The sequence below is a fragment of the Oncorhynchus nerka genome, linkage group LG13 (assembly GCF_034236695.1).
Source record: "Oncorhynchus nerka isolate Pitt River linkage group LG13, Oner_Uvic_2.0, whole genome shotgun sequence".
In the NCBI taxonomy this organism is placed as follows: Eukaryota; Metazoa; Chordata; class Actinopteri; order Salmoniformes; family Salmonidae; genus Oncorhynchus; species Oncorhynchus nerka.
Genome location: NC_088408.1, coordinates 28,037,690 through 28,048,458, shown reverse-complemented (window position 1 = coordinate 28,048,458; position 10,769 = coordinate 28,037,690). Strand labels below are relative to the sequence as shown.

General features: G+C 42.7%; 2 protein-coding genes across 3 annotated transcripts; both read left to right on the top strand.

Annotated features, from left to right (window-relative positions):
- Positions 1 to 110: 110 nt before the first annotated feature.
- On the top strand, positions 111 to 8,005 carry LOC115139253 (flap endonuclease GEN homolog 1). Of its 2 annotated transcripts, XM_029676429.2 has the most exons (13): positions 111 to 441; positions 701 to 902; positions 1,130 to 1,306; positions 1,506 to 1,616; positions 1,735 to 1,808; positions 3,239 to 3,324; positions 3,789 to 3,939; positions 4,087 to 4,123; positions 4,236 to 4,316; positions 4,451 to 4,581; positions 4,706 to 4,767; positions 5,469 to 5,609; positions 6,217 to 8,005. In XM_029676429.2, the coding sequence occupies exons 1-13, from the start codon at positions 281 to 283 to the stop codon at positions 7,731 to 7,733; spliced, it is 2,931 nt and encodes a 976-aa protein (XP_029532289.2). In that variant the 5' UTR covers positions 111 to 280; the 3' UTR covers positions 7,734 to 8,005. The 2 variants fall into 2 exon arrangements, with proteins under 2 accessions (XP_029532289.2, XP_029532290.2); XM_029676430.2 differs by lacking the exon at positions 701 to 902 and having other exon boundaries at positions 358 to 441.
- An 86-nt stretch (positions 8,006 to 8,091) lies between these two features.
- msgn1 (mesogenin 1) lies at positions 8,092 to 10,753 on the top strand. Its single transcript, XM_029678793.2, has one exon. It carries the CDS (start codon positions 9,967 to 9,969, stop codon positions 10,444 to 10,446), a length of 480 nt encoding a protein of 159 aa, XP_029534653.1. The 5' UTR covers positions 8,092 to 9,966; the 3' UTR covers positions 10,447 to 10,753.
- Positions 10,754 to 10,769: the final 16 nt, after the last annotated feature.

Here is a 10,769-nt window from a genome sequence, read left to right as displayed (position 1 = left end):
AAGTGACGCTATCCACTCAGCTGTTCACTGGATTCCGCGCGCAACGTCAAAAAAATGAAGGACAGCAGCGTGCTGCGCCATCGATGTCGTCTCGCGTGTTCATTCGCTGACACTACCGCCGGAAGTAAGGAGGTTGGATTCGGAAGCGTGTTTGTTTTAGCGGGAAGTGCTGCTAAATTAAAGAACTAAGTGATCAACAAAGTGCATTTCTTGTGAAATACTGCACATGTATCATTTTTAAAACGTTTTACTTATAAAAAGGTAAACAACGATTTGCGCGATGGGTGTGCACGATCTGTGGTCCATTCTGGGGCCGGTTCGGGAGTCGGTGCCGTTGTACAGCCTCACCGGAAAGACCCTGGCCGTGGACCTTAGCCTGTGGGTCTGCGAGGCCCAGCACGTCCAAGCAATGATGGGGAAAGTCACCAAACCTCACCTCCGGTAATATGTGCAGAGATTGCCAAATGCACATGTTTTTTTATTCAACTCTGACACTGAGGCATAGGCATTCAAACCTGATCCTATTTCACATTATGTATCTGAAACAACCGACCTTATTACTAATTTGCACTATATATGTGCACGATACATCAATCGGGCGACTTACTAATGGTCTGCTGTTTCAAAATTAAATCCCTTTTATGCAGAGGAACAACAACTCTCTGTAATGAGAATTATGGATATTATTACTCTCTTTCAGGAATCTGTTTTTTAGAGTTTCCTCTCTCACACTGATGGGGGTAAAGCTAGTTTTTGTCATGGAGGGAGAGGCCCCCAAACTCAAAGCAGAGACCATGAGCAAGAGGACAGACATGAGATTTGGGGGGTTCAACAAGTCAGCCCCTAAAAAACAAACTACAAAGACCACCAACAGGGGTCGCTTCAATGCTGTGCTGAGAGAGGTGGGTGGCTGGGATGATGTGCATCAGTCAGATGCAGTTGTTGAGAAGAAGTGGCATTTTATCACCCTCATTGAATTAAAGCTGTGTGTGTGTGTGTCTTTCTGAGTGGCTGTGTGTGTAGCTTCGTATCCATACAACATGTGTAGAGAAGCATAAGTAAGTATTATGCATGTGTTTTTAAGAGATAATCTGTGTGCACCCACTACCCATCTCTCTCTTCCCTCCAGTGTGCAGAGATGCTGGACTGTCTGGGTGTCCCCTGGGTGACAGCGGCAGGGGAGGCCGAGGCCATGTGTGCCTTTCTGGATGCCCAGGGCCTGGTGGACGGCTGCATCACCAACGATGGGGACGCTTTTCTCTACGGAGCGCAGACCGTCTACAGAAACTTCAACATGAACACCAAGGTAATGCGTTTGTTTATTTAAATTAGGTATGTTACATCTCATTTGTAAGGGGTGTGACATTGAAGAGAGAAGTATTCAAACTTTTGATTTAGTTAATGAACCTCTAGTGGATGCATCCAATCTCTAAATGCTGTACTTGTAGGTTTCTGTCTGAATGCTCAAGAAAATAATCCCTGCTGTATCATTCCCGCTGTTGTAGGATCCACAGGTGGATTGTTACAGGACTTCTAGGGTGGAGACAGAGCTGCAGCTAGCCAGGGAGACACTCGTGGGTCTGGCCATCCTTCTGGGCTGTGATTATATTCCTAAGGTATAGGGGAGGGGGACTGCTAATGTCTAGATCGGCTTCTAGGGGTGAAAACACGCATATATACAAAATTACTTTTTTGTTTTTGTTACTATGACATGTTTTGTTTTCTTACCACAAGGGTATACCAGGAGTTGGGAAAGAGCAAGCTCTAAAACTCATACAGACATTGAAAGGACAAACACTTTTACAAAGGTAAGAAACTAAAAATATAAAAAATTCCTTTTTCTTTCACCCTCCAGCACACGGATTAAAAAGTGGAGAGACAAATAGAGAAACATAAACAGTCTGTAATCCAGTAGTTTTAACTAGGTTTTATGCAAACATGTACACTCCCATATGTATTTATTTGGACAGTGAAGCTATAACTTTTTATTTTGGTTCATACTTTAGCATTTTGGATTTGAGATCAAATGTTTTATACGAGGCGACAATACAGAATGGTGATGATGAGGTCTTATGCAAACATGTACAGTGGGGCAAAAAAGTATTTAGTCAGCCACCAATTGTGCAAGTTCTCCCACTTAAAAAGATGAGAGGCCTGTAATTTTCATCATAGGTACACTTACACTATGACAGACAAAATGAGAAAAAAAATCCAGAAAATCACATTGTAGGATTTTTAATAAATGTATTTTCAAATTATGGTGGAAATAAGTATTTGGTCACCTACAAACAAGCGAGATTTCTGGCTCTCACAGACCTGTAACTTCTTCTTTTAGAGGCTCCTCTGTCCTCCACTCGTTACCTGTATTAATGGCACCTGTTTGAAATTGTTATCGGTATAAAAGACACCTGTTCACAACCTCAAACAGTCACACTCCAAACTTCACTATGGCCAAGACCAAAGAGCTGTCAAAGGACACCAGAAACAAAATTGTAGACCTGCACCAGGCTGGGAAGACTGAATCTGCAATAGGTAAGCAGCTTGGTTTGAAGAAATCAACTGTGAGAGCAATTATTAGGAAATGGCAGGCATACAAGACCACTGATAATCTCCCTCGATCTGGGGCTCCACGCAAGATCTCACCCCGTGGGTTCAAAATGATCACAAGAACGGTGAGCAAAAATCCCAGAAACACATGGGGGGACCTAGTGAATGGCCTGCAGAGAAGAAGCATTTCAAGGTCCTGGAGTGGCCTAGCCAGTCTCCAGATCTCAACCCCATGGAAAATCTTTGGAGGGAGTTGAAAGTCCGTGTTGCCCATCAACAGCCCCCAAACATCACTGCTCTATAGGGGATCTGCATGGAGGAATGGGCTAAAATACCAGCAACAGTGTGTGAAAACCTTGTGAAGACTCACAGAAAACGTTTGACCTCTGTCATTGCTAGCAAAGGGTATATAACAAAGTATTGAGAAACTTTTGTTATTGACCAAATACTTATTTTCCACCATAATTTGCAAATAAATTCATTAAAAATCCTACAATTTGATTTTCTGGATTTCTTCCCCTCATTTTGTCGGTCATATTTGAAGTGTACCTATGATGAAAATTACAGGCCTCTCACATATTTTTAAGTGGGAGAACTTGCACAATTGGTGGCTGACTAAATACTTTTTTGCCCCACTGTATATGATATAACAGTCTATGCCTATCCTGTACCGTCTCCTCTTCCATGACAGATTCAGCCAGTGGAGGGAGGAGGGCGTGGTTGCGCCAGAGTGGGTCCTAAAGAAGGTCCCTCACTGCCATTTGTGTCGCTATCCTGGTGAGTTACTTTGGCCCTCCGTCAAACTCACTTTAGCCCCTTGTCCTGATAAGAAGTGTAAATCGGGAGGGTGGGGAGGGGTTTCCCGGGATGACGCGACTCGCATGTTGTTGATCAAGACCAACTAAAATACTGTGATGATGAAGGCACTTACATGTGAGACGCTTTAGTTTGCTAATACGTCTTCAGCATTGTAGCGCCAAATTACAGTTAGTGTACTTATTCGAGATCAGTATTAAATGTCTCTGTATGGTTGATCAAAGGTATCTGCTATGATTATCTGGGGCTGTAGCCTATCAGTCCAGTCACCCTGAATTGACCTCTGATTTTGTCTGTCACTCCTTTTTCGGTTACTAACCATCTCCTAACAAACTATTACCACTGTTATGTTCTTCTCTATCACACTCTTCATTCTCTCTCTCTTTCTCATCATACTCTTTTATCTCTTTCTCCTTCTCTCTCAGGGTCAGCCAAGGCTCACGAGCGCAGTGGCTGTGTGTTGTGTGACAGCAAGCACTTCTGTGAGCCTCAAGACTATGACTACCAGTGTCCTTGTCACTGGCACTGCTGTGAGCAGACACGACAGGCCTCTTCAACAGATGCCAGCATCAGGAAGTGAGACCATGTTTGCACCAAATTCACTCATTCCTATAATATACACATTCATAGATTACAATATTGCTTATTGATTTTTAATTGAAAGGGGGAACAAACATTCATTGTTCCTTTACATATCTGAATATGGTGTTGATTTGTTTTCAGGAAAACACTGGCAAGTGATAAATTCCCTTTTACAGAGGTAAAGTAAATATAGTTATTATCTTAAGTTATTGAATCTGTGTAATATCATGTGTAAAGTATACAAGCCAAGATAAGGATGTCATTTCATGTATGGACATTTTGCATTTCAGATCATAAATGAATTTCTGGTAGACAAAGACAAGCCTGTCCACAATTTCAAATGGAGGAAACCGAACATGCTATTAATGCAGGTAGTCATTCAAAAATGTACTTGGATTAAAATAAGAGGTCATTCTTAACAGATGCAATTAATAAATCATGTATTGCCTAATTTATCTGTTAGTCAAATAACTTGTAATATATTTTTTTGTGTTTTGTGATCCAGAACTTTGCGTACAATAAGTTGGAGTGGCCTAAACACTATACCAGTAAGAAGGTTCTGGTCCTGATGACGTACACTGAGCTGATGAACAGAAAACATGGAAGAGCGACGTTGTCTCTGATAAAACCTCTACGGTACGGTCCAATTCACACTCCAATGGACCTCTCTGAGTGTAAAAATGGAAGTTACTCACTGTGGCTATAAATGTTTCACAATAATACATGTTCAATTGTATTTTAAAATCCTCCCTGTTAACAGTATATGGAAGCCAAGAGTAAGGAATGCAATCGCCAGCTTTGAAATCATCTGGAGTAAGCCAGGTCAGTTTGAACAAATGAAACAGTCCTTCTTATGAAGCCTTCCATTTTCAAAAAATGTTATGTTTATGAACGAGGGATGTTCCTTCTCTTTATATTATCATCATTGCCCCCATTGTTTTTGTTCTATGATAGATCCCGTGTTTTTTTGTATTGTACTCTCCAAGCCATCTGAATCACACGTTTCCAAACCTCTTATTACCATGTACCTGTTTGATGTACTGTATTCCTGTTATGACATCAGAGTTGCGTCAGTAAGGATTAGGGTGATAGTCTTGTGTTGACCTATGCAGAGTCTCTTTAAACCTGGCCTTCTCTGCCTGTCTCCATGTTGTCTGTTAGTGACTTGTTGTGAGGTGGGGTTCAGAGGGGGGTAGAGGTGACAGAACAGCCACAACACCACCGGGTGCTAAAATGGCTTCCTCTCGGGCTGGGAAAACTGTCATATCAAAGTCCCCCCCCCCCACTAACAACCTCAGCTGATATTTCAGTCCTCTATGGGCCTGAGCTAACTATTGAAATACCATCCCCAAATCTGTATAATTATTATTTTGAGGGGGGTGGGGTTGGCATCTGTATGGTGATTCAGCAGACGATACATTTTACACAAAAGAGTGGATACAATTTTAATGTTTGAATGTTTCACATATTTTTTGTCTGTAAAAAAAAGTCATTTTGTTTCCTCCATGATATCCTCCCTGCAGATCACTATGTGTTTTCTGAGGACCACCCTGAGGACAGCCAGGACGAGGTGAGGACGGTGGAGGAAGAGGCTCTGTTCCGCCTAGCCTACCCACATGTGGTGGAGCTGTACCTCAGGGAGAAGGCTGAGAACAAGACCAAGAGTAAGGTCAACATATTATGGCTGGAGAACATAATGTATTCTGCTTACATTTAATTCAGATTAAATAACCTTATGTTATTGATATGAAAATACAATGAATGTTAATTCATTTTAAATTATTGACATTCTGATCTGAAATTGACTGACAATAACATATTGATATACATTATTGAGGTAAAATTATACCTCATTTTTAAAACTGTATTCAATTTGTCCTTGGGGAGAAACGGGACGCCCCTAAACTTAACAGGCCCAACGACTGCTCACTACTTAGCTCAGACAGGGTGTGGATCAAAGGCACCTGGAGCTTTGCGATGTTTTTCAGAGTCTCTCTTATAGGGCCTCTGACACCTGGACATGCAGAGTATGGCAGCTCCACTCCCTCACATCAAGGCTTTGATGCACCAGAGGTGTCTGTCACACAGGAGCTGCTGTCACTTTAGACAGGTTGGGGCTGGCTCCTCCTGTAGCTCAGAGCTGTAGAGCAGGGGTTCCCACAGTAGAATGGGTAGCCCCAACCAAGGGTACTTGGACTTGAGGAGACACTGTTATGGTGGATTTTGTATCTAGCCATTTTGTCTCTTATATTTTATGCATTTTATTTTCAGAGAAGAAACCAAAGGGTAAGAAAGACAAGCCTTCGGATCACTGTGATGTTTCTGACCTCCTGGCCAAGATGTCTTTGCACAGTTCCACTGCTGACAACAACACCCAACACCCCTCTGCCGTGGCAGCAGCACTGACCATTACAACAAGTAACAACTCAGTGTTGGTCCTGGAGGGTCCAGAGTCAGAGTCTCCAAAAAAGCATCTGGATTCTGGTAAAGACCATCCCCGCTTAGAAGTACGTCTTGGAGCTCAGATACAGGAAGTGATGTCACCTCCGTCTTTCACTTCCTCTGGGAAGATTCCAGAAGCAGCGGCCTCCTCTCCGTCTGTTTCCGTGGTGATGGATGCTCTTCACCTGAGTGACATCGACTGGGAGTCTCAGTCATTCACGTCCTCCCCGCCCCCGCAGGCTGCTGGCGCTCGCACTGCCACTGACCCCAAGTCACTCCAAACCACAAATGATAGTGTTGAAGAAAGGATCACACAACTGGGCCCCTCTACTGATCTCAGAGCAGCAGAGGCCGTACCAGGGCCATGTTATGCAGAGTGTTCGCTGAGGGACAGGGTCCTAATGAGAAACGCATGCAAGTCTGTGAACATGGCGGACAATGATGACATCACCATCATACACGTAAACTCCCAGTCAGCAGCACCCCCTGATTTAATTGATTCTAACAACAGTGGCCCCAAGCCAATGGCACTGATACCCATTAAAAGCAGCAATGATTCCAAGCCATCACAACAGCTGCTGGTGTGTGGCAAGAAAGCCACACTTGTTGATAAGGACCAGAGCATTGCATTGCTCCATAAGCCTCAACCTGCTCATCACATCTCAAAACCTATCTCATTGAACGCAACACAAACAGGCCCAGTCACAGCAAAACAAACAGGCCCAGTCACAGCAACACAAACACAAGGGGCTAAACAACATGGTGCCGGTGAACCAAAGCCTCCACAGAAGTACAGATTCGTAAAGAAGGCCATATCATCTTCTTCCGCTCTGCCACAAAGGAGCCATTCTGAACCTAGCGACACACAGCCTGGTCGGGATGACAGGCACATGAAGTCACATCAAGAAACTAAGAAGAGTGTGTGTGCCAGAGCGTGTTCATCGAGTGAGGACAGTGACACAGAGAACCAGTGTCGGGGAGGAGGGCAGAGCAGGGCCAAAGTCAAACCCAAAAGCAGGCACAGGTGCCAATACCTCACAGACTATTCACTGAAACCCACCTCCAAACCCCGCACCTCTACAAAGGCAGCCTGGGACACAGTTACAGCCCAGCCCCTCAGGCCTAGAACTGTGTCTGCCAGTATGGGTGAACAACCAATACGAGGCAGCTCTGTGTCTACCATAGGGAAGTGCCAGGATGTTCATCCAATTAGAGTTGATGATGACATTGTGTTCATTCCAAGCCCCGTTTCCCCAGTGATTATGTCTGATGGTGATGACTCAGTGATTTGTAGCAAGAGCCCACTGCCATTGGCAGAGAGGGTGAAGCTGAAGTTCCTGAAATGAGTGATGTGATATACCAGAGGTGTTAGGACAGAAAAAAAGAAATACTATTTCCTAATATTATTTAATAGTATGCTATCAAAACTTTATCTAGTTTGTTCAGTAAGTGTATTTTTAACCTTTGATATTGGCCTTTCCTTTTGTCTTCTATGTACACAATTGTAGTTTTCTGCTGCTATATCTTTAATGGACTTACAGTAGGAGATGGAGAAATATTTTACTCATGCAGTTAGGGAGAGGGCATTTAAATTTTTATAAAACCCTATACTTTTCAATGTTTTTCTGTATTTATTTTGAATATTCCACAGCTCTCATGTAATGATTGGACTACTAAGGTACTGATGCAAATGCGCAAAATGTAAAAGTTTGGACAACAAGGCTCTCCAAATGGAAGAGACAATCATTGACCAAATAAAGGTACAATAATAACTTTTATACCTTCGTTTGCGCAAAGGTCGAGCTTTTGTAAGCGAATGAAAGTAGCATCACCGTACTAATAACCACATAAACTTCCCGACGTGTTGCTTCCTATAGCAGGCAGAGGGGCGCAAAGGTTCTCGCCCGTCAGTGACCCACCAGCAGTAGAGCGCGGTTTTATGACCTGGCACGTTTTGCTCCCCCTTGATCATTAGTGAGCCGTTACACACCTATTCAGACATGAAAGAGCTGCCAGGTTAGTGTGTTTTACCCAGCTCTGATGACAGCTGCATCCTCCTTGCTCGTGCGTATTGGCATGCATCGATTTCAGACAGCGGGACTTTATTGGCTAGGCTAATTTGTTGATAATACTTCCTCCTAATGGACAAATATAAGTAATTTCTAAACATTTACTTAGTTATTCTCTGAAGATTTAGCTTCACGTTGCGTAAAAATTATGTTTCTTTCAGGTTTCACTTTCTATCTGTCATTGTCTACCTCACACAGACACAACATTAGCACCGTTATATACTTAACAAAAATGTAAACGCAACATGCAACCATTTCTACGATTTTACTGAGTTACAGTTCATATAAGGAAATCAGTCAATTTAAATAAATTCATCAGGCCCTAATCTATGGATTTCAAATGACTGGGCAGGAGCGCAGCCATGGGTGGACCTGGGTGGGCATAGGCCCACCCACTTGGGAACCAGGCCCAGCCAATCAGAATAAGTTCCCCAGAAAGGGGCTCTATTATATAGACAGAAATACTCCAGAAGTTTCATCAGCTGTCTGGGTGGCTCGTCTCAAACGACCCTGCAGGTGAAGGAGGTCCTGGGCTGGCATGGTTACATGTGGTTGTGAGGGCAGTTGGACATACTGCCAAATTCTCTAAAACAATGCTGGAGGCGGCTTTTGGTAGAGAAATTAACATTCTATGGCAACAGCTCGAGTGGACATTCCTGCAGTCAGCATGCCAATTGCACGCTTCCTCAAAACTTGAGACATCTGTGGCATTGTGTTGTGTAACAAAATTGCACATTTTAGAGTGGCCTGTTGCTGTCCCCAATTTAAGAACTTTAGCAGTACAAATATGAATGCTCATAAAACATGTCCAAAAAATATTTAAAAAAACAACTGACTTGGTGTAATTACCATGCTGTTTAATCAGTTTCTTGATATGCCACACCTGTCAAGTGGAGGGATTATCTTGGCAAAGGAGAAATGTTCACTAAAAGGAATTTAAACAAATGTGTGCACAGAATTTGAGGGAAATAAGCCTTTTGTGCATTTCGAAAAATTCTGGGATATTTTTTTATTTCAGCTCATGAAACATTGGACCAACACTTGACATGTTGCCTTTTTATATTTTTGTTCAGTATATATAAAAAAGTATTTGTCTGTTTATCTTCTATATTTTGGAGTACACCTAGACACACGTTGCCCATCCTGTTAATGAGGTGTGAAAAGCCCAGATGTAACAATCTCCTTTCATTCCTTCATTAGAGAGATCACATCAAACTGATAATTGTTGTCGTGCCCATCTAAAGAGCCATTTCCCACAAAAGAAAATCTAATTATTTTTCATTCTGTTACACATTATCCGTCTATTTCACCTTATTGGCACCTCGGTGACAACGAACGACGTCCTTCGGGTAAGTCACATTTTAGCACTTGAGTTTTCTTTGAACTTTCGCTTCAGCTGTGAACTCATAAACCACAGAGAGCTGAGTCCATATAAAACGGTTTCCCAAACCGCTTTTCAGAATTTGCTCTCCACGGAGCTGCCCGAATAGCCTATCATCGAGGTCACAGTATGGAGAGCGTGTCTGAGGATATTGCTAACATGGATTGTGACATTGAAGTTGTTACCTCAAAAATGCTTTCTGAATGGGATTGGAAGACGCAGGAAAGGGCTTTTGGGAACGGGCATGATTCTCTTGAATCCACATCACCAGAATCATCATTCGATTCAATGTGCTCTTCGCCCGAGATGTCCTCAAGCTCAACTGGGCATCAGAGCTTCGGAAATGTATCCTATGGTTTAACAGGACACAGCCCAACCCCGTGCGCAACGTTGAAACAAATCAAACCGAAGATGTCGACCAAGAGACGCATGAAGGCGAGCGAGAGGGAGAAGATGCGAATGAGGAGCCTAGCAGAAGCTTTGCACCAGCTCCGCGACTACTTGCCTCCAGATTACAGTAAAAGGGGACAACCTCTGACCAAAATTCAAACTCTCAAATACACCATTGAGTATATAAATGAACTTTCGGACATCCTCAACCACGCGTAATGATGTGCTGAAAGATGGCCACGTTTTAAATGATGCGTAACGGGGCCAAACTATTTGGTATTAGGTGTGGACCATTGTCAAACCTTTTGTGTTTGGAAAACTATTGTTGGTTTGTTAATTGTGATATTGGTGCATTGTGGATGATAACTTAATTTCTCATATTGTATTTAGAATTGTTCTGCCCCTCATCTGATGTAAATAATTGTTATTATGTGGGGACTTGACTTGACCATGTAATTGTCTTGTATGTGAATAGGCTATTCTTGTTTTACATTATTGACATGGATTAAACAAACATTATATACAACACGTTTGGGGCCAGA